Source organism: Pituophis catenifer, unplaced genomic scaffold, assembly GCF_029215685.1.
Source record: "Pituophis catenifer annectens isolate HBS135680 unplaced genomic scaffold, rPitCat1.0.hap2 SCAF_4, whole genome shotgun sequence".
Lineage (NCBI taxonomy): Eukaryota > Metazoa > Chordata > Lepidosauria > Squamata > Colubridae > Pituophis > Pituophis catenifer.
In genome coordinates this window covers 39,868,394-39,891,781 of record NW_027256884.1, presented here as the reverse complement: position 1 = coordinate 39,891,781, position 23,388 = coordinate 39,868,394, and the positions used below count along the sequence as shown (strand labels likewise).

Genomic DNA, 23,388 nt, shown 5'->3' with positions numbered 1-23,388 from the left:
ACAGCGAAGGACCGGCTCACGGTGCCTCTGCCAACCAAAATGAAAGCTCCATTTTCCCTGGCAGAGGGTTGCAGGAAGCCGTCGCAGCTGAAAACGGAGTTCGGGAACCTGTTTTCTCTGGCAGAGTGCTCAGGCCTCCACAGATGCCCCCAACACGAGTGACGTCGAACTGGCCAGTCCCACCCTGACCACGCCTACCCCGGCCCCCCAACGTCAAACACAATCCTGATGTGGCCCTCAATGAAATCGAGTTTGACACCCCTGTTCAAGTCCAACCCCCTGCTCACGCAGAAGACCGTATACCATTCTGAACAAATGGTTTTTCAGTCTCTTCTTAAAAACCTCCAGCACTGAAGCTCCCAGCTCCAGGAGGCAAGCTGTTCCACTTATTAATTGATCTGTCAGTAAATTTCACCTTACTCCTAGGTTGGATCTCTCTTTAATGATCTTCCATTCATTACTTCTTGTCCTCCCCTCAGGTGCTTTGGAGAATAGATCAACCCTCTCCTCTCTGTGACAGCCCTTCGAATTTTGGAAGACCACTATCATGTCACCCGTAGTCCTTGTCTTTGCTAGACTAGACATACTTAGTTCCTGCAACACAATGACTCCTGGCCTGGGAAAATGGTTATGAGAGATATTTTGACCTTCTCTTTCAGTAGAGCAAAATTTGGAGCAGGTCTTCAGTATTTGGAATATATGTCTTGGTGTGATTGACATCTTGAAAAATGATAGATCTATTGTGGCTCTTCCTGTCCTGTTCTTTGAAAACAATAACATTTTTTTGTTAAAGTAAACAAAATTAAGAATCCTAAAGGCATGTCAAACCTCTAAATAAATCACAATGTTTATCTCTGGCAATTAAGGCAAAGTTCTTGGAAATCTGAAAGAACTACCAGAAGGAAAAAAAATTAAGCAGTTAAAAAGTGGCAGTCTCGGGATTCAACACTGACTTGTATGGACAATACACACAGAGAGATACAGAGACTTAAATATGTCTTAAAAATATATTCCACAGGTCAAATGTTGGGATGTCAACAGCTATTGCAATTTGGGTCCAACTGATAAATCCTTCAAGTTTCATAACTTTGGGCTTTCCCACCATTTACTGTGGGCTTTTTTCCCCCAAAGCTTGATTTTACAAATCACCAATTAAATGGTGGATTTCTTCTAGCTGCTTTGTTGATTGTTGAGAAGCTTGCATAATCTTCAACAGATACATACTGGTCTTGAACAGGATTCATATTTATCATAGTAACAGGTTCTCTTTCCTGGAGCTGAAAAACTGTGTATAACATTGGTAATTATAGATTATGTCAAGTATTAAGTGCTGGCCTTCTGTTGGATGGAGGTATTCAAAGCATCTCTCCTCTACTGTGTGACAGCCACCATCTTTTTGTCACTGTTGTCTATAGGTCTCCGTGGAGCCATGGCATTTGCTCTTTCCATCCGAGACACTGCAACTTATGCTCATCAGATGATGTTCACCACAACTCTACTTATTGTCTTTTTTACTGTCTGGATCGTTGGTGGAGGCACAACACCCATGCTGTCCTGGCTAAATATAAGGTATCCGGTCTGAATTTGAACCAACTTGTTCATAATTGACTTTTAAAAAAATCAAATCAGTGTTAACATAGGTATTCAAATTAGGGCCGGTTTGGTCTAGTGGTTAAGACACCAAGTTAGAAAACAGGAGACTGAGAGATACCCTTTCCAAACACTTAAGATTTGTTTGGAACTTTGGGCTCATTCTCTTTCTTAGCCAAAGGTCTAGGATAATTTTCTAGTCACTCCTGAGCTAAATCATGGATAAAGAAATGTGCTTCCTAAAGAGACAAGCTTTTAAAGATTTGCAGTGTTAACCCTGTCTCCTTTTAATTAAGCTGAGTCTGTCTGTATGTATCAGATAGAAAATCATAGAAGCTGCAGGACATAAAACAAACCAAAAGGTGGCAATCATGGGCAATTGTAATAGGAAGAGAAGAAGAGGAGGAGGGATCATAATACTTTAGTATTAGTTGATTAGCGTTTCAGGCACTGCCAGTTAGTCAAATTAGAGGATACAGGTAATCCTCATTTTACGACCACAATTGAGCCCAAAATTTATGTTGCTAAGTGACTTTTGCCCATTTTTATGCCACATTTGTTAAGTGAATCACTGAAGTTGTTGAATTAGTAACACGGTTGTTAAGTGAATCTGGCTTTCCCATTCTCTTTACTTGTCAGAAGGTTGCAAAAGGTGATCATGTGACCCCAGGACATTGCAACCATCATAAATATGAACCAGCTGTCAAGCATCCAAATCAGGGGTGGGTTCTACTTACTTTTACTACCGGTTCGTATCATGCCCGCACGCAGATCACTTCTGATGATGTCCGGGTCAGTGGGTAGAGCCTTCCGCCGGTTTTACTACCGGTTCTTGCGAACTGGTCTGAACCGGAGGCAACCCACCACTGATCCAAATGTAAATAATGTGACCATGGGGATGCTGCAACGGTCATAAGCATGAAAAATGATCATAAGTCACTTTTTTCAGTGCCATTGTAACTTCGAATGGACACTAAACGAACTGTTGTAAGACGAGGACTATCTGTACTCTCTCTGCAGTTGGAGGATATTCTAGTTGAGGTTAATAATACTGTACTTTGGCACAGTAAGAAACATAGCCATTACTGATCTTGCTTGCGTTCAGAGGCAATATTCAGAGGAAGCATTCTGTTTAACTGAACTTCTAATTAGAGTATAAGGTGTGATGTGCATTTGAGCATTACTAGTGAAAACAAATGGTACTTGGAAATCTGATATGGTCATTTGTTATCAGGCAACCTTCCAATACAATTTTTGTGTTTACCTTATTCAGTTAGATATCTTGAGCTAGTATTAATGTCCTGCACAACTTTGGCTTAACTGCTTTGAAGATTTCTGAGAGCATATGCACCAAGACAAATTCCTTGTGTGTCCAATCACACTTGGCCAATAAAAAATTCTATTCTATTCTATTCTATTCTTAAAGGTTCTTCATTAGTAATGCTTGAAAAGAGGAAGTCTTTGTTACAACCATCTTCAGTAAGATGGATGATTTCATTACATTTAAGTCATGCATAAACATGAGCATTTAGCATCCAGTTATCTTTCAGATCTTATGCTGATAACCACCTTTAGAGAAAATAATGCTTGAATCAGGATATCCTAAACCACTATGATGCAGAAAAGAGCTGATCAACTTGTTTTGCGTACAGTTCTGACAAAGGAAATAGATGCAGCAGCAAAAATGTTTTCTGTAACACAAAGTTTGTTGTTTAAAAATCAATAATTTGAAATGTCTTGTTTTTCTTAATATATACCAGAGAGTCTTACTCACTTAGGAGCAGTTCCAAGAATCTGTGCTAAGCACATAATATTACCCAGCCACTGAATGGGTTTATGTGGTAATAGTATAAGATAGTGCTGACCAGTTTACAATATTACAATTTCAGATCATGGCTAAAGAACCAAAGTAGGCAAGAATTTATTGTGGCTTATTGTGATTAACTATCCAGCTAGGTAACAAAACTAACATCATAGTTTTGAAATGGATTTATAAACCTGGTTTAGTATGATTTAGAATCTTAATTGACCAACCATAATTATTTATGTATTTATTTATTTAAAACATTTATGTAGCTGTTCATCTTATACTAAATTCTGAGTGCCTTCCAATCAATTAGTATTAGTAAATACTTCATTTTAACAAGTTATTAAAATTATGTGCGACTATCTTTGTGCATGCTGCTAGAGACTGAAGGACAAAGTAGATGAGAAAGGGAAAGTACACAAACCACTATCATCTGAGTTTCCCTTTGATAACTATTAATCTTTTTTTTTAATTGAATAATAGTTTAGGCTCTAATTTTATGGCTTGAAAATACTGCATGTCTGAATTGAGTCACAGTTTCATATAGTTGACGCATCAGTTGCTAGCACGTGGTTGGGTAATTTCCAAAAACTTCTGACAGCTGGAACTTTGAAACTGTTCAAGACAGCCTGGCAAGAATTATTCAGTCAGTGAAGAACTATAGGAAAGGCTTGATCCATATTTTGGAACTTTTATTTAGTAATTTTAAAACAAAACATTGCATAATTTTAGTTCTTTCTAAGACCTCAAGCATCTTGGATAGATGGTATAATGCCACATAGGTTTTGCATTGCCCCAGGAACATTGTTCCAGAATTTTGAAAATAAATATAACCTGTTATATTTTATATGTATGCTATATTTCTTTCTATGTAATTGGAATTCTGGTAGCAATTTTATCCATAATGATCTACAAGCATTGTGTACAAATGAAAAGACAATTCTCCCTATCTTTCCAATCAGTAAACCTTGATTCAGGTATGGCTTTACAAGAGTATGAGTCAAAACTTATTCCTACTGGGTTTTTTCTCCACACAACATTCCTTCAAAGAAAGCTTCTTAGAAGGAGGAAGATTGTTCTAGAAATGATGAGATACATTGCAAAGGAATGGGCACAGTGGTGAAAAAATTAGCCAAGACATCTGATGCAAGCAGAACTTTTCTTGGCAAAACACTCAAATTACGATCACAGAAAATGCCACAATATTCCCTTGTTGCCAGATGTTTCCATTTCCATAGCGAAAACATCAGGAAAGCAAATACAAGTAGTCCTCGAATAACAGCCATTTGTTTAGTGACTATTCAAAGTTACAACGGCACTGAAAAAAGTGACAGTTTTTCACACTTACAACTTACAACTGTTGCAGCATCCCCGTGGTCATATGATAAAAATTTATACACTTGGCAACTGGCATATATTTATGATGGTTGTCCGGCAAAGTCAATGGGGAAGCCACATTTATTTAACAACCATGTTTACTAACTTAACAACTACGGTGATCACTTAACAACTGGGGCAAGAAAGGTCCTAAAATGGGGCAAAACTCATTTAATAACTGTCTTGCTTAGCAACAGAAATTTTGGGCTCAGTAGTGGTCGTAAACCAAGGACTACTTCTATAAATCATATAGCTTGGACACATCGTGCTGCAATGCAAAGATGGGTTGCATTCTTTCTCTACATTTTTGGTGTGACTGCTGAACTCTTGAGTCCTGAGTAATAAAATACTATGATGTTATATTGCGCCCAAATATGCACCAACTGCCACATTATAATCAGTCTCTGGATTTTAACCAATAAAATGTAATTCTTGGATGAGGATCTGGCCTGAATGAAATAGAAAACTCTTGCCTTTAATGGTGCATTGCAGGGTTCCTCGACTTATAAGCACAATTGATCCCAAAGCTTCTGTTGCTAAGTGAGACAGTTGTTAAATGAGTTTTGTCCCATTTTATGATGTTTCTTACCACAGTTGTTAAGTAACTCACTGAAGTTGTTAAGTTAGTAACATGGTTGTTAAGTGAATTTGGCCTCCCCATTTACTTTGTTTGTCAAAGGTTGCAAAAGTTGATCACATGACCCTGGGACACTGCAACCATCATAAATATGAATCAGTTGCCAAGCATCTAAATTTTTATCACGTGACCGTCGGGATGTTGCAATAGTCATAAGTGTTATGGTTATGGTTACAAGTCACTTTTTTCAGTACCATAACTTTGGACAGTTACTAAATGAACTATTGTAAGTCAAGAACTACCTGTATTTGAATGATCGTATGAGGGTCCTTCAGCAGTCCAAGCTGAAGCTTCCTCTCCAGGAAATATCTATTGAGTGACTGCTATAAACACAATCAGATTTTTTAAACGTTCACAGATCACTCTTCTTAGTATTGTAAAGTTAAGGAGAAAACAGTAGAAAGTGCTTTGATGTTGGTCAAGTAGGCATCCAGAGGAAAAGGTTACTGAAGAAACAAATGATGAAATCACAGAAGAAGCAGAAAAACTCAGGAAAGTATATTACCACTACAGGAAGCAAGGACCTGGAAAGAAGACAGTCACATTCCATAAAAGCATAAAGAGAAGGACAGAAGTGACTCTGAAAAGAGTAGAAACAATGAACGTAGGAATGAGAGGAGGAATGATGGGGAAACTTCTCGTTATAAGTACCTCTGATTAATTATTACAACAGGTTTTCTATATATATTTCAGCTCCAGTTTGTTTTTTGTTTGTTTAGTAGGGTTGATGAAGACTTGTAGTGTTTCATTATGTGGAAATTTGTAAACTTAAGGCAGGAAGTCATCAAGACTTCCAGTTTTTATTTCCATCCTTGCTCTCCACATTCCATTGGAGCAGAGGTGGGTGGCAGGAAGAGGGGAAAACGAATGAAGGAACCCTGGTTATGGATCAAGGACACTTGAAAGGGAAGGTTTGCTTGGTGCCCTTAATTTCTTTTAATGATAATCATAATAATGCTTGTTAGTTTACTTAAGTGAGTTACTTAATATTATTGCCTTTTTTCTTACTGTTCTTTTTGATTTTCATATTTTGCACTCTGTTGATGATATTTTGTTTCGGGCAAAGCAGTCCTAGAAGAAACAACATGGAAAGGCAATTTCTTTTTTCTTTTTCTTTTTTAATGTATAAGTAAATCAATCCCATTTTTGTGCTATACTAGAGTCGGTGAATATATTCCATCGGTGGAAGAGATGAATGAAAGCCGCTGGCTGTATTTCAGGTGACCAAACAGAATGACCTTTACCTGGTGCTTGGCTTTCTTCATTTTCCTAACCTCAAGCGTGTGCATTCTTTGTCTGTTGCATGTCTTTCTCTTAATGCTGCAGAAGACTTTTTACCATTCTTCGTTTTTCTGCAAATTTTGCTACATGTGAATTGGAAAAAATACTATTGTCATTCTCCATGATGTTCTATCTAGCAACTGAAAAGAGTGCAGAAACTCACAAGCAACCATAAGTGTGTTAGGAGCCAACTCCTTCTTTGAAAATCAGATTGCATTTATTATCTTGTCCCAAAACCCACTTCAACTTTACATTATCTGGCCTTTGCCAAACTGGGCTATTCTTCTAAATCCTGGTGAGGGTTGGATTTTTTTACATTTTTGCATGAAGAATTTATCCTTAAATAAATTAAGTCAATTTGTAGGTGGAAATCGATATTCTAAAGAAATGTTTGCTAGAAATGGATTTGGGAATAATAATAATTCCAATTGGCAGCCACAGATTAAAAGTACATAGGTTACAGATTTAATTGGTTTTTGAATATCTAATAACTAGATTTTGGAAAATCTAAGTAATGTTCCACTGGTTTGCATTTTTTTATGTCTGTTCATTTTTTTCTTTTGCCTTAAATGCTGTAGCTCTGGGTTAGTATGGATGTCACACTGAAATTTAAAACCCTGCCAAATGTAAGGCTTTAGAGACTCAGTTTTGCTTATCATTGTTGTGAGGAAAACATGAAATAACCGAGCTGTTTGAACAAACTATAGTTTTGTACTGATTATAAATAACTATTATATAAATAAAAACATTCTTTGCTTGCCAAGCATCAGAGAAAAGAGGTAGGAGTTTATGATTTTGGAAGGCTGTCTTCCACATTTTTGCCAAGTATGTTTTACAAGCAGATGGAATGGAGAGAAAGCTCTCTCCAATTTGTATTGGGGGATGCTCTCATTCAGATAACCTCGTTTGAATTATGGAGGATATTATTACTGCTCAAAGTTTGGGTTTTGATGTACAAATAAAACCAGAGTTTTATGGTCCTTGGTTGTGATCTACAATTAAAATCATATCCACCCAGAGTCATTGTATACAAGATGGGCAGCCAATAAATTTCATAATAAATAAAATTGCTAAAAGTATCCTGGAATTAGAATAGAAGCATAGTAATACTTAACAATTGTTATCTTACCAGACACTTTCTCTACTTTGCATCTTCCCCTAAGTAGTTGTACTTAAATATGAATTCATAGAAGTTGCTAGTTTAGGAGGCGCAAAGTGTCAAGACCGTGGTCTGAAAAAAGAGGGTATGTTGTCTTCCTCTCTACAGGTAAACTGCAGCCTAACCTAGATTAAAATCCATTGCCTGCAGTTGTGTATAATAAAAGATCCTAACTGCTCCCTTGGGCCTTTCCTTGTCAATACAGATTGCCACTCAAGGCCTCAAGAATTAAACTGTCCCATACCAGGGTTGCAAGTCAAATGAGGGTGTCTTGCTCTTCAAAGAAGAACCACCTTATGTTTCAGTTTCATGTTCAGTAATTTAGCTGGGTGGATGTGAAACAGTGGAAAGCTATATATGGATAAACTGAAAATATGGCTTGTTCAAAAGAATTAGGGCGGTAAAATTAATAAACAAAAAATCATAGCGGGAAGTTTTGTTTGTTTGTGATGAGTCATAGAGACCCAGAGGAATATAAGATATATTTTACAATATTTCACTGTATTGTAAGTTAAAACATTACTACAAAGAATCCTCAAGAAAAAAAAAGAATCCTACAAGAAAAAAGTCAAGGAAACAATTGGTCCATTCGTGGGAGAAAGTGGCAAGAAGGTGACAAGCAACAGAGAGAAAGTAGAACTACTTAACTCATTTTTTGCAACTGTCTTTACACAAAGGGAAAAAACAATCCAACCTATCAAAAACAGCACTACAAAAAACAGATTAGGAACACAAGTTAAAATAGGGAAGAAAATGGTAAGTGAGCACCTGTCTAGACAAGTTCAAATCACCAGGACCAGATAGATTACACGCCAAGGTTCTGAAGGAACTGGCAGACGAGATCTCAGAACCACTAAACTATATCTTTCAAAGATCCTGGAACACCGGGGAACTGCCAGAGAACTGGAAAAGAGCTGGTGTAGTTCCCATCTTCAAAAAAGGGGGAAAAAACCAGATCCAGGAAACTACAGACATATTAGCCTGTCCTCAATACCAGGGAAGATTCTGAAAAAGAGAAGCAATGAATCAGTGAACATTTAGAAGCAAACAAAGTAATAACCAAAAGCCAACATGGATTTGTCAAAAACAGATCATGCCAGACTAATCTTATTGCATTCTTTGACAAAGTGACAAAATTAGTGGACCAGAGGAATGCTGTCGATATAATTTATTTGGACTTCAGTAAGGCATTTGATAAAGTAGACCATAACCTACTACTAGATAAAATAGAAAAATGTGGGTTAGACAGCATCACCACCAGATGGATTCGTAACTGGCTGACCAACTGCACTCAACGTGTAGTCCTCAATGGAACTGCATCTACATGGAGGGAAGTATGCAGTGGAGTACCCCAAGGCTCTGTTTTAGGCCCAGTACTCTTCAACATCTTCATCAATGATTTGGACGAGGGGATAGATGGGGAACTCATCAAATTTGCAGATGACACCAAGCTAGCAGGAATAGCCAACACTCCAGAAGATAAGCTTAAAATACAGAAGGATCATTATCATTATTATTATTATTATTATTATTATTATTATTATTATTATTATTATTATTATTATTTTCCAAACATACAAATTACATCCTTTCGGAACAGAGCTTTGATCCGGTCATCACTTTGTTCAATTTTTAACAAAATCTTTAACAAAATTTTATCTATTCTATTTTGCCATAGCACTTATTTCTAAATCTTAAATCACTTATACAACTAATACCATCTTTAAAAAAAATTAAAATACAGAAGGATCTTGACAGACTTGAACATTGAGCGCTATCTAACAAAATGAAATTCAATGGGGAAAAAAAGTAAGGTTCTACATTTAGGCAAGAAAAACAAAATGCACAGGTACAGTATATGTGGTACCTCGCTCAATAATAGTAACTATGAGAGGGATATTGGAGTCCTAGTGGAAAACTATTTAAATATGAGCCAGCAGTGTGCAGCAGCTGCCAAAAAAGCCAACATAGTTATAGGCTGCATAAACAGAGGGATAGAATTAAGATCATGTGAAGTGTTAATATCACTTTATAATGCCTTGGTAAGGCCACACTTAGAATACTGCATCCAGTTTTGGTTGCCACAATGTAAAAAAGATGTGGAGACTCTAGAAAGAGGGCAGAGAAAAGCAACAAAGATGATTAGGGGACTGGAGGCTAAAACATATGAACAGCTGCAGGAACTGGGTATGTCTAGTTTAATGAAAAGAAGGACTGGAGTGACATGATAGCAGTGTTCCAATATCTCAGGGGCTGCCACAAAGAAGAGGAAGTCAAGCTATTCTCCAAAGCACCTGAGGGCAGGACAAGAAGCAATGGGTGGAAACTAATCAAGGAAAGAAGCAACCTAGAACTAAGGAGAAATTTCCTGACAGAACAATTAATCAGTGGAACAACTTGCCTCCAGAAGTTATAAATGCTCCAAGACTGGAAGTTTTTAAGAAGATATTGGATAACCATTTGTTTGAAGTGGTGTAGGGTTTCCTGCTTAAGCAGGGAGTTGGACTAGAAGACCTCCAAGGTCCCTTCTAGCTCTGTTATTCTGTTTTCTGTTTTCTGTTTTCTTTCAGTTAAGAATGGTATCAGCCATATTCCTTACCTTTGCCTTTACTTGGCCACAAATTTGCCTTGGGTTTGAATTTTTCATTGGGTTCTAAATGTCACTGATAGGGTGTACTACTGCTGACTGATCTTTTCATGCTTACAAGATTTCTACTGCCTTAAAAAAACTACTTGCTTATGGTATATTTTCCTGCAGGGTTGACGGAACTGTTGGCTTTCTATGCAATTGGTTCTTCAGTCTTTATTTCACTTCTGATAACTGAATTCCTCAAAGACGCCTCTACAGCATTGATGTAGTTACTAGAGACTTCCTATCACATTCTTCTAAACTCTGGGGACTGATTTAGAACCATGGTATATGTGCAGGAGATGGGGCGGGATCATGGTGAACAGGGTGAATTCAGTAGAGTTGCTGCTTCTCTCAAACCCTGATAACATCCAGTCCATGCTGTAGGTGGCAATATCAACCCCTGGAGGCAGATTTGGTTCTATGCTCCTGATTTTCACTTTCTTCTATTGATTCTCTACAGCAGGGGTGCCCAACCTTGGCAACTTTAAGACCTGTGGACTTCAACTTTCAGAATTCCCCACCCGGCATGGGAAGTTGAAGTCCACAGGACTTAAAGTTCCCATGATTGGGCACTCCTGCCCTACAGTCTTTCAAGGCCAGATAACTCATTTCCTTAATTAATAGCAATAGTCATTAGAAATTAAAATCCAGATAGGTACTCAGTTGAGGATTCTCTTAACAAATCTGGTTGTTTTATTAAAACAACTGAGAAAGCTGATGAAGCTTTCAGAGTATGCAATAGTCAAACAAGCATTCTATTTCTACACAATATTGATAGCTTCAGCTTTATGGAGTGGCATTTTACTGAGGTTGTTAAAAAAATACACTACTATCCTGAAATTAAAGTATTAGAGTAGAAGCACAGTAATATTTAACAATCATCATATTACCAGACACTTTCTGGTACTCTTTGCACTATGCATACTTACAGTATGCTACATCTTTTCCACTAGCCTCAAGCCCAGTGGAAAAAGTATTAATTCAGTTAATTATCTCATGCTCTTTGTTTCCCAATATTTCTACAGAGTTGGAGTTGACCCAGATCAAGACCCTCCACCCAACAATGACAGCTTCCAAGTCTTACAAGGAGTAAGTAGTTAACTTTTTCAATAGGTCGGTGATGTTCCTATACAAGCATGTTTGAGCAGCATTCATATTCTACATTCCACCCCCCCAAACTTGTGCTCAACTCATGTAGTTGTGAAATTCACAGATAAGATTCAGCCTTGTATTACAATATACAGGTATATGGGGCAGCCAAGTTCTTTGTTCGTTAGGAAGTTTTTTATGTTTAACCTTCAATTTTGTTTCACCCTATACATACATAGGGAAAGGGAGAGAAAGAAGGAACAATCACATTATATTGCCTTGTATTCTTTCATTTTTGTCCTCTACTGCTGCACCTTCTCACCTTGTTCCCCCATATCTATTTGATGTATTTCTTAGCAAAGAAGCTCCAATTATGTATGTATGTATGTATGTATGTATGTATGTATGTATGTATGTATATATGTAAGGAAATTTATATTGCTGCCTATTCGCAAATGGCGACTCAAGGCAGCTTACAAGAATATAAAAACCTCATATAAAAACAATAAAACTAATAAAAAAGAGAATCATATAATAAATTAATAAAATAATCTAAAAAGTAGTTCCCCACCCCCTGCCCTGGTGAAAACACATCACACGAGCCATTTAATGGGCTGCATCCTGCTCTGCATTCCCCAGGCCCTCTGCAGAACAAGGTCTTCAGCTCCTCCTGGAAGAGTGTTAGAGTGGAGGCCATTCTAATCTCTGGGAGAATTATGTTCCAGAGAGAGGGAACCACCACGGAAAAGGCCTTTCTTCTGGGTCCCACTAGGTGTATTTCCCAAGGGCAGTGATGGCTAATCTTTTCAGCACTGAGTGCCGAAACTGGAGCACACGCGTGCCAGAGCACCAGAACCCAGAAGAGAGCAGCTGGCCGGTGCGCATGCGTGCAGGACCAGCTGGCCAGCATACATGCACACAATGGAACCTGGAAGAGCAGCTGGTGATAGCACGTGCCATAGATTTGCCATCACGGCCCTAGGGGATGGGAGCCACAACATTCCTTGCCTCCCTGCTCTGGTGGGTCAGGTAGATGTGACTGGCAAGAGATGGTCCCTCAGATAACCTGGTCCCAAGACATGAAGGGCTTTAAAGGTGACAAATAGCACTTTGAATTACACCCAGAAGCAAATCAGCAACCAATGCAGCTCCCATAGGAGAGGTGATACATGTGTACACTGAGGCCTGCACAAAATCATGCAGGCCGCTGCATTTTGCACCAACTGCAGCTTCCAGATGCTCTCCAAGGGCAACTCCATGTAGAGCGTGTTGCAATAGTCAAGACGGGAAGTGACTAGGGCATGAGTGACCGTGAGTAGGGATTGTTGGTCCAGGAAAGGGTGTAACTGGTGCATAACCCGCAATATTTCTAAATTCACGTTTTTAAAATTAGTTTTTACATATCAACACAGCTAAAGCTTAGTTTCCCACACCCCTGATGCCTGGCAGTCACCATATCCATTACTGCATTCACCATGACATATGTGAAGGATTAACTTCCTTAAAAATTTGGAGGGAGAAATCCAACATTCCTTTTGAATAACCTTACTTCCTTTTCAGATATTTCCTAGGAATCTTTCCTTTTTGTTACCTTCTGTTTTCAACTGCCCTGACTGAATCTTCTAATTATCAGCAATTGTGCAAGCTCATCTAAGGAAAGAAAATCATATAGCTAGTCAAATTATTTATTGAGAATATTTATTTATGTTTATACAAACATTTCTCATCTGATCTTCTCTATTACAAGAATTCCATTTTGACAGTTTTTATTTTGTTTAGAGCTATATAACTAGGATAAAAGGCAGGATGCTATCCTGATACTCATGCCCTAAATAGGAGTAGTATAAGTTACTATACATCTTCCCTTTATGTCGTATGAGGGACTCCATATTTGTGACTAGTTGTCCTTGCTTCATATAGCTCATATAGCTTAAGTAAACTCTGGATCCAGTTGGTATATTTAGTAATTAGGTTCTGTATTCTGCACATTTTCATAAAATGGACTCCAGATTTGTATGGATATGGTCACTTCAACATTCTTGTATCAGAAGTTAAACTGGCAAAAAGGACACCCTCTTCCCCAAGATGTCCTTTATTTGACTTTTTTGACTTTCTTCTGGCAAGATGGGCACATTTCCAAACAAAGTGCAGCCCTCATCCAGTTTCCTTTTCTAAACATGTCTGTAGGTGTTATGTTTCTGCCCCCTTTGAAAAGAAAAAGTCGGCTGGAAAATGATTGCCATTGATCAGTTTTGTCTTGCGCACACTCGGGTTATATTATTTCTTTATTTGATAATGTTCTTTGCATAACAAAATGGTCTTTCCTGCCCAGGATGGTCCAGATGCTGAACGAAGGAATCGGACAAAACAGGAAAGTGTATGGATCTTCAGGTTTTGGTACAGCTTTGACCACAAGTATCCTTTCCAGACTTTTAATAGGCAAAATTATATGCAATTCAAGAAGCAATTGTAAAACTGCCAATTCTTGTCTGGTCTGAGCAGGACATGTTTTCCAGTAAAAACAACTGCTAAATGAAGTTTCTCTTATGCTTCAGAACAGAAATGAAGTAGCCAAATGAATCACTCTTATTGTGAGCAAAAACCAATATGGCCTATCCGTCCAAGTGAAGAATATGTGAAGAATTTCTATTAGAGCAGTGAGCTACAAGGAAAACATTCTGAATATGTTATTCTACATCTTCCATATTTAGTTCAGAAAGTTGGCCCAGGCCATGATATGGTTGTTGACTGTATTTGAGTACATCACCGCTGAATTTAACTATTACACTCCGGATGCCTATATTAATCTTGAAAGTAACATTTATTCATGGAATTTGATTTATAAATAGTTTTTACAGATGGTTCCTCCACTAGTTTCACAGTTTGTTTTTACACTGGAGATAGTTAATGTGCTCTGAAGGCTTCTTTATTTAATCAGCTCTATGATCTGGCTGATGATTGATTACCTTTTGTCCTGTGAATTCTTCATTTTCCTTTTTCCTTATGATGCCGGATACCTGGTGGCTAGTGCTATTTATAATTCATACTTCAGTACAAGAACAGGCTGAAATTACTATATCTATTAATGGTAGTTTTAATGATTTGCATATGGTTCCTTGATAGGTTTATTTTCCTTAATGAAATGTGCCAGATACCTCAAGCCCATTTTGACCCACAGTGGTCCACCTCTCACAACAACTCTCCCAGGTTGGTGTGGATTGATAGCTCGTTGTTTAACTACTCCCCAGGTTTATGAGGTAAGTGCATTTTGTTGCCTACCAAACTCTTAAGTAGCATCAGATTGAAGGGGGGAGAAAAGAGAATGAGAAGGATAAATATTCCAAGAAATAACGATGCAATTTTAATACATTTTAATAAAGTTTGCTTGCACATCTGGAAATGGGATGTATTCAGTGGTGGGTTGCTCCCGGTTCGCAAGAACCGGTAGTAAAAATTTGTAGTAGTTCGGAGAACCGGTAATAACATTGACTGGCCACAGCCCCGAACTGTTCCCCAGCCCAGTCACCGCTCGCTTACCCCGCCCACCTCATCAGAGGCTTTTTTAGAGCAGCTCAGCTGGGGCTCAGCTGGGATCGTCAGAGGCTTTTAAAAGCATTTTTTCTACAACCTCTTCAGCCAAAGAGGTTGTAGGGGAAAAAAAGCCTTTAAAAGCCTCTGGTGATCCCAGCTGAGTTTCCTGATCCTCAGAGGCTTCTAAAAGCATTTTTTTCTGCAACCTTTTAAGGTTGTAGAAAAAATGCTTTTAAAAGTTTTTTTAAAAAAACGTTGGCCACACCCACCCAGTCACATTACCCCCACCAAGCCACGCCCACAAAATAAGCCACGCCCACAGAACCGTTAGTAAAAAAAATTAGAACCCATCCCTGAATGTATTGAGTATCAACTCTTTGAGATAGGTGAGGTGAAAAACAGGCAAGGTAAGGATTCCAAGTTCTTTATTGTTGTAGGGTAGAAGAACAAATTTTGAAAGCCTATCAGAATTTGTCCCTAATCAAAATCAAGGTGAGGTTGTTTTGAGGGTTTTTTTCTCTCATGTTTTCCTCTTTCTCAGGACTGAGTCATATTTTCAGAAACTCTCCCCCTCTCCTTAACAATTCACACCTTCCTTTCCCACTTCCAAAGCCTAGTCTACATTTCTTTCACACTGTGTCTCCCCATTAGAATCATGCATATATTTTGCCCTAGCTGCAAAATCTTTATGTTTTGATGCAGAATAGGACATCAGTATGGAAATTACGCATGGCTAATCTGGTACTGTTTAGTTATAAGAGTGTGTCAGTCCAAAGAGTGTTGTTATTAGTGAAGCAAATAGAACCAGATACTTCTCAAGTGAATTAGGAGATCTTATCGGCAAGAATGTAAGGAATCGGAGAGGCCAGGGTCAGGTTATTTTTGGAACATTTTCAAGTCCCCTGGGATCCAGATGGATTGTTTTTCTCTGCCTCCAAAGAATGTTTTGGATTACTGGGACTCCATGTTAAGTTTTTACATGGTTTTTCTAGTTAATATTGAATATGGGAATTAAGTGAAGAATTTAGTGTACATGTATAAAAGAAAAAGATGTCCCTACGATTACACTGTATTTGTGAAAAAACTGTAACTTAATCTAAAACAAAACACTTTTAGGAAACTGGAAACTTAATAAAGAATGCAATTTTAGGTTTCCTCTTCATGTAAGCACATTGGGAAGAAATGAGGAGAACAAATTTGCTGTCCGTTGGGGCAAACAAGGAAAGAATCTTTAGATAATAATACAATGCTATTTTTATTCTTTTTTTTACTGGGACAGTTAGAAATTTAGAGCATAGAGCATTAATTAAGACATCCTTGAAAATATTTATCCTTTGCTTTATCTCATACCATATTGTAGAAAGCAAGGTGCTTGGTTTTGATTTTTGGCCTATAGCTACCTTTGGGGCATGGAATGTGCATATGACAGATGCATATGACAAAATTAAATGACCTAATCTCATTTAATATGATTACAGTACAGGTAGTCCTCGACTTACGACCACAATTGAACCCAAAATGTATGTTGCTAAGTGAGAAATTTGTTAAGTGAGTCTCAGCCCATTTTACGACTTTTCTTGCCAAATTTGTAAAGTGAATCACTGCAGTTATTTAAATTAGTAACACAGTTATTAAGTGAATCTGGCTTCCCCATTGACTTTGCTTGTCAGAAGATCACAAAAGCGGATCACATGACCCTGAGACACTACAACCAGTGGTGAAATGCACTTACCTTCGCTACCGGTTCGGGAGTGTGAGCGCGCATGTGTACGTGCTCACTATGTTCATGTGTGCCTCATACGCAGAGCCTTCTGTGCATGTGCAGAGGGTCAAAAATAGAACGTAATGATGTCCCAGCGGGTGGGCAGAGCCTCCCACCACTGGCACTACCGGTTCGTGTGAACCGGATAGATCCGGCTGGATTTCACTGCTGACTACAACCCTCATAAATATGAGTCAGTTGTTGAGCATCCAAATGTAAATCATGTGACCATGGGGATGCTGCAATGGTCATAAGGGTGAAAAATGATCATAAGTCCACTTTTTTCAGGGCCGTTGTAACTTTGAACAATCACTAAGTGAACTGTTGTAAGTCAAGGACCACCTGTAACACTGCAGTAGCCATTGACAATTGGTTCTGGGGGGTGCTATGAGTACCAAAAATGAGAGTACCAAACATATTTTTCCCATAAGGGATAACATAATCAGTCACAAGGTAGCCAACACCACAAGTTCAAGCTTGTGCGTTGCGTACCAAACAAACAATGAGTCTATTTTTAAATGCTGATTTGATTTGATTTTAGTAGGTAATTGAAGTGGCATCTGACTAATCAATCAGCGAATGATCTATTGGCAAGTGTCCTGCCTCGGGCCATGCATTCACAGATACATAGGGAGGTTTGCAAATTTACTACGAAGTTTCCAAGCAAATAAACAAGCAGCCAAAGGAAATATACATACAAACACACCCACACCCACACAAATGAAATCAAGTCCCTTAAAGGCCAGCAAGTTTGCCTTTAAAGTCTAAATTTTGTATCTGTGTATTTTATTTGCTGGCTGTTCACCGCTCCGAGTCCGTCGGGAGAGGGGGCGGTATATAAATATAATAAACTAACTAACTAACTAAATGCAAAACGGCAGGCACAGGAGTGGTCAGAAGTCCAAGAATCCAATGTCATAGCAGGGTCATCAGCCAATCCAGATCCAGAATCACAGTGACTAGATATTAAGTCAAGAGACAAGGGACACAGAATCTAGGTCAACAAATGGTTGTCTCTAATGGAGGGTCTTGAGTTTGCTGCACTTCTTAAATAGAAGCAACGGTGGTGTAGCTCATATGGAAGAACATTCCTTTCTGGCAAGCTGCCTTGCAGGGCGCCTTTGCTCTGCTCTGCTCATTTCTCTGGAGCAGGGGTCTCCAACCTTGGCAACTTTAAGACTTGTGGCCAGCTTTGCTGGCTGAGGAACTCTGGGAGTTGAAGTCCACAAGTCTTAAATTTCCCAAGGTTGGAGACCCCTGCTCTGGAGTGCTTGCACTGAGTAGGGTGACAGCTCAGAGTCCTCATCTTCTAAGATTGGTTGCAGCTGCGTCTCCTCCAATAGCATAGCTTCTGCTGCAATTCCTCAGGCAGCAATTTGTCAGGCAGCTCAAGAACTGAGTGTTTATTTTTGGTTTCCTCATCAGAGTCTGAGGTGATTACGCAGCAACCTCTTTTGCATTCCATTTAAGGAGCTCCACACAAAATGTAGAATGCACTAGTTTAGACACACTAGTTTTGCTGGCTAAGGAATTCTGGGAGTTGAAGTCCACAAGTCTTAAAGTTGCCAAGGTTGGAGACCCCTGGTTTAGGAGATATTTCTGATTGACTCCCTCCAATGACAATTTTCATAAATTCTGTGCTGTTGTAAGCCCAACAAGGTAGACCAGACTAAAAAAACCAATGCCATGTAGGACAAACTCCTTTCATTTTAATAGTTATGGTATCAGAGTCTTGCCAATAAATCAGGGAGGCACTCTGAGATGTTTTCTCAAGTCCTTTTCTTGGCCTTGCCTCAAGCCACTTTTATCTAACTACTGTCTTGATATTGTCATTTCTTCCTGTCCCTCAGAGTGATTTCCTATCTATTTTCATATCAACCTCTTTTTTAATTTAATAAAAGCCTCATAGAGTTACATATGAATATGCATTTCTGAACAGATTTTTCCACCAAAACTGGTTTTTATCCAAAGGTATTATTCCAAACACACAGTTGGAAGCATCATTTATCCTGTGATTTTATTTATTATCTAAATAGTGATGTTCAAAACAGGCCAGCACAAATCAGATCAGTTTGCTGAAACAAAGCTGAACAGATTATTTAAGTATACATATGGTATCCTCTAGAATGCAGTAGAGGACAAGTATGATCACCTGTTGGTGAACATACCTCTAGTACAAAATATATGCATGAGAATACCTGAATCATAGTACTTTGCAAAATAAGTACAGGTAGTCCTCGATTTATGACCATTCATTTAAGAACAGTTTGAAGTTATGGTGGCCTTGGAAAAAATTACTTATGACCTGTCCTTGAAGTTGCACCATCCCTACTGTCAGGTGATCACTATTTGGATGCTGGCAACTGGTTCACATTTATGATAGTTGCAGTGTTTTGCAGTCCTATAATCATGATTTGTGACCTTCCCAGCTGGCAAACAAACAAAGTCAATTTGGAAAGCCGGATTTGCTTAGACCATGGTGATTTGCATAATGACCATTGCAAAAATGCTCACAAAATTGGGTCTGATCATGTGATGACTCATTTTATGACTGCATCAATTGTGGTTGTAAATTGAGGACTACTAGTAGAGGTTTACTATAGATGGAAAATTAAACGAAAAGGGATGTTTATAAGATATGAAGCTACCATATCTACGTAACTTCTGTCATATCTGGGCTGCCAAAAATTTTAAAAAAGAATAACTACTAGATGGCAGCAAAGAATTGGGGTCTCTGATGACTTTGCTGACATGTCACTTGGATTTTTGCAGTCCAGATATTATAACAGACCATATTGTTGGATTGGACTCTGGTAATAGTTTTATTGAAAGGCCACCTTTCAATACCATTTAGAACAAAATATAAATCAATAGAAACAAAAATAAATCCCCAAAGGAAAATTCCTCTCAGTAACTGTAGTGGGATGTGAGAAATAAAGAGACCACATGATAGTAGCCAGATAAGAGAAATGGAGTCTAAAGTTGGAATGGAATTTGAGAATGTCTTAGAGCTAGCTGTCTCTAGATTTCTGAGCTAAAGGCAGGGACGGAATAGGTGCATTCAGTCTTTCAAGAATCTTGCTCCAATCTTTTAATAAAAATATTATTAGCATTCAAAACTTTGATTTCCTGATCTGGACTATCTCAAAGAGCTGACAGTATTGACAATACATCTCTAGTTGGTGGAGGGGGACGGAATAGATGGAACTATTAAACAAGTATACTCCAAAGCTACCTCCCAAAATATAGCCTCTTCCATATGAGGGATGTAGCTCTACAAAGTTTCTGACAGTTCTGACAATTAAGATGCAATGGATGTTTCTGCTGTTTTCCTTAAAAACCTTCTTGAATACATTTCAGAACCAAGAACAGCTTAGAGACGAAGATTCCGATTTTATCTTGAATGACAGTGACTTGACACTGACCTACGGAGACACAACAATAACTGCTAATGGCTCCTCTAGTTCCCATGGTGCTGTTATCAATCTGGATGGCAGGAAGGCAAAGTGTAGCTCTGAAGAAGCCTTGGAAAGTGATCTGGGAACAGAAGCACCTGAGGTGATGAGCAGAGGAACTCGACTCGTGTTTCCGATGGATGCATGAAGATTGCTTGGCATATGGAGCAGTAAAGGATAGGCCCAGTGCCCCCAAATCCACACTATCTGCAGGCCAGTTGTCAGTGGAGACGCTTAGCGAGTAAATTAATGTCTCTTGTACAATGTAAGTTTTTTAAAGTCTCAAGATGCCCTTGCCCCCCCCCACTCCTGTGTCTTTCTAAAAAAAAAAAATCAAGATGCTGACAGTTTTTAAAGTGGGGTGAATGGAAAATAACTAAGATGTCTTATTAAGGGAAAAACGCAACCTTGAAACGAAAAGCAAAATGTCATAGTTCCTCTAATTCTATGCACTGTGGGGATATTAACCGTCCCGGCGGCTAAAATAATTCTGACCCACAGAAGGCCTTTTTGTCAGAAGTCTTTGGTCACTTTTGTCAGGGACAAAAGATGCAGTGTTGACTTATATGTGAGAAAAAAGTAGTTGGAAGAAAGGACGTAATTTCCATATGAACATTTTCTTGGACTTGTTGCAAAAAAAAAAAAAGAAAAAAAGGAAGAAAAAAGTCCCTTCTCATTTCAAGAACATTTGTATTAGTAAAGTTTGACATTAAATTATTCTGTATCTGAACAAGGAAAGAAAAAAAGCAATATATATATACATTGCTCTTTGGACAACTTTTTGAGACTTTCAGTGTGAGTCCTGTGGTTGCATCACAAGCTGAGCTGTTGCTGTCTAAAATATATGTTTTCTGCCTCGTGCCCTTAATATTCTCCAGTAGACAACTGTAGACAGTAACACTCTTCTATTACAAATATGAAGAATATTGAATGGGTCTAGTGAAGTTACAAACTCTGTACAACTGCCCAAGAAGTATTGATAGAATCTGTCTCAGACTATTGTAATCTTTCCAGGCCGATGTCTTCCAGATGTGTTAAACTACCGTTATTAACATCCCCAATCAGCATGGCCAAGCTAGAGATCATCGGATAAAAGCCATTTATTTGGATTTAAGCGGTGTATCTTTTGTTTAACAGAAGAAGACTACTGTAAACTGTACCTGTTTCTCTGATGTTTGCATCAAAACGAAAGGTGTAATCATAATCAGTTAGAAAGACAGTGTTGGTGTGTTTGTTAGTGGCATATGGCACTATGATCCTGATGTTTAAAAATGGCACAGTGCCTTTTATGTAATAAAGAGTATCATGTTGTGACCGAACTAGGGAGACCTTGTCTAAGGCAGTATTTCTCAACCTTGGCAACTTTAAAATGTGTGGATTTCAACTCCCAGAATTGCCCACTCAGTGTGAAGTCCATGCATCTTAATATTACCAAGGTTGAGAAATGCTGGCCTAAATACAGCAATGCTCATTTACAAATAAGGCATATGCAATTCTAATTATAAATGAGCATCTGCTTTCCATGCTGTAATTTGGCAACTCTCTACAGCTTTCTTTGTCAGGAGGTTAGCTGTTAAAAAGCAAGTTTAATAATACTGTAGTGTAAATGATTCAACTCGGGCACTATTTAAATGGGCTGCCCTATAATTTAAAAATGTTTAGGAAAATAAAAATATGCTCTCACATTGTTGTATTTTTGTTTCCTATTCTGAATACATTTTAATTGATTTTTCACTTTTAGTCTGTTTGTGAAATGAAAACTACATTTGAACCTACCTATGTAATAAAGTCTGTTACTTTACCATGACTCTTATGGTGTCACTGATCAATATTTAATTAAGAAGATTCAACTTTTCAAAAAGTAATATTACTTTAAATTATCCTTTTCTATAGAAGTACATATAACTAGATTAGTTGTGGAGAAATCAAACACATCAATTTATGCTGAGTAATAATGTAGAGATTAAATGATTTTCATTTCACAATTCATTTCACATGTCTGATCCTATGAATTATCAGCCCTCCAAGGTAAACCAGACAGGAAACAAGATTAGATGAACTAATTGTACTAATTAATTAGTAGAACAGATCCATGTGCCATACTAGCCCTCTTTTTCCTAGGAAGTAGTTGCAAGTTTTATAGCAAGAGAGTGAAAGGTATCAAGCTCACAAAACATAAATGGAAATCTACATTGATTAATATTCTTTACTATTTGCATTTTCTAACTAGAATTAAGAATGTAAAATGGGATATGAGAATGACCTTGGGAGAAAGAAGGAAGAGCTACAGCCTAGACAACCATCATGTGAAAGATCTCAGCACCCAGAAAGAAAGTGGGAAATATTTAAGAAGAGACCCTCCCTGTGTTTCTGGAAAGTAAAAGTAAGGGCAGGGAGAAGTGTTTTTAAACTTGTAAATTTCTGTTAATGTAACCGTACAATAAAGAACCGTACAATAAAGTAGTCTTAGTACCCAGGATTTGTGTTTCTTGTCTAGACTGCCTCAAAGGACTAACAGCAGAGATGTTAGAATACAGTTAGGATAAAGATTGCTTTGACTTCCAGTGGAGGCACAGCAAGCTAGACACGTCTCCATGGGGAATGGAGATGACCACAGCAAAGACTAAAGAACCAATGAATAGACTGTTTCCTCAAGAACTTCACTGGACAATAAGATGATAGGAGATCATCCACCTGTACTTGGGATGGCTGCTCCACATAAGGAGACTGCAGGACAGTGGTGAAATCCTGCTGTTTCTGTCCGGCTTGTGCGAACCAGTAGTGGCAGCAGTGCAAGGCTCTGCCCACCTGCCCGGACGTCATTACTTCCTGGTTTTAATCAGGAAGTAACCTGTTTTTGACCTTCTGTGCATGCGCAGAGGGTCAAAAATTGGATCTGACGGTGGTGTGCGCTTTTCTAAACCGGTAGGGAATGTAAGTAGATTTCACCCCTGCTGCAGGACATTGGACATGAGTACTGGGAGATTAAGAGATTAACACTACAATTGAGGCAGAGCCTTTAAAGGCTACAGAGTTTGTTAATCTTTCTTCTAATCATTTTTGCAAAT

General features: G+C 38.3%; 1 protein-coding gene across 3 annotated transcripts in view; it reads left to right on the top strand.

Moving 5' to 3' along the window:
- Positions 1 to 22,784, top strand: part of SLC9A7 (solute carrier family 9 member A7) — a 62,358-nt gene extending 39,574 nt beyond the window's left edge. The window contains exons 12-18 of one of the 3 annotated variants that reach the window (XR_011600374.1): positions 1,416 to 1,569; positions 6,572 to 6,631; positions 11,509 to 11,572; positions 13,905 to 13,987; positions 14,724 to 14,829; positions 20,226 to 20,585; positions 22,551 to 22,784. Coding sequence is in view for 2 of the 3 variants with exons in the window: in XM_070943396.1 (XP_070799497.1) it covers positions 1,416 to 1,569; positions 6,572 to 6,631; positions 11,509 to 11,572; positions 13,905 to 13,987; positions 14,724 to 14,829; positions 20,226 to 20,468 (710 nt within the window). In the remaining variant the exon portion in view is untranslated. Of the gene's footprint in view, positions 1 to 1,415; positions 1,570 to 6,571; positions 6,632 to 11,508; positions 11,573 to 13,904; positions 13,988 to 14,723; positions 14,830 to 20,225; positions 22,526 to 22,550 lie in introns of those variants that run through there. The other 2 variants (XM_070943396.1, XM_070943397.1) reach the window with 2 other exon arrangements.
- The last annotated feature ends 604 nt before the right edge of the window (positions 22,785 to 23,388 follow it).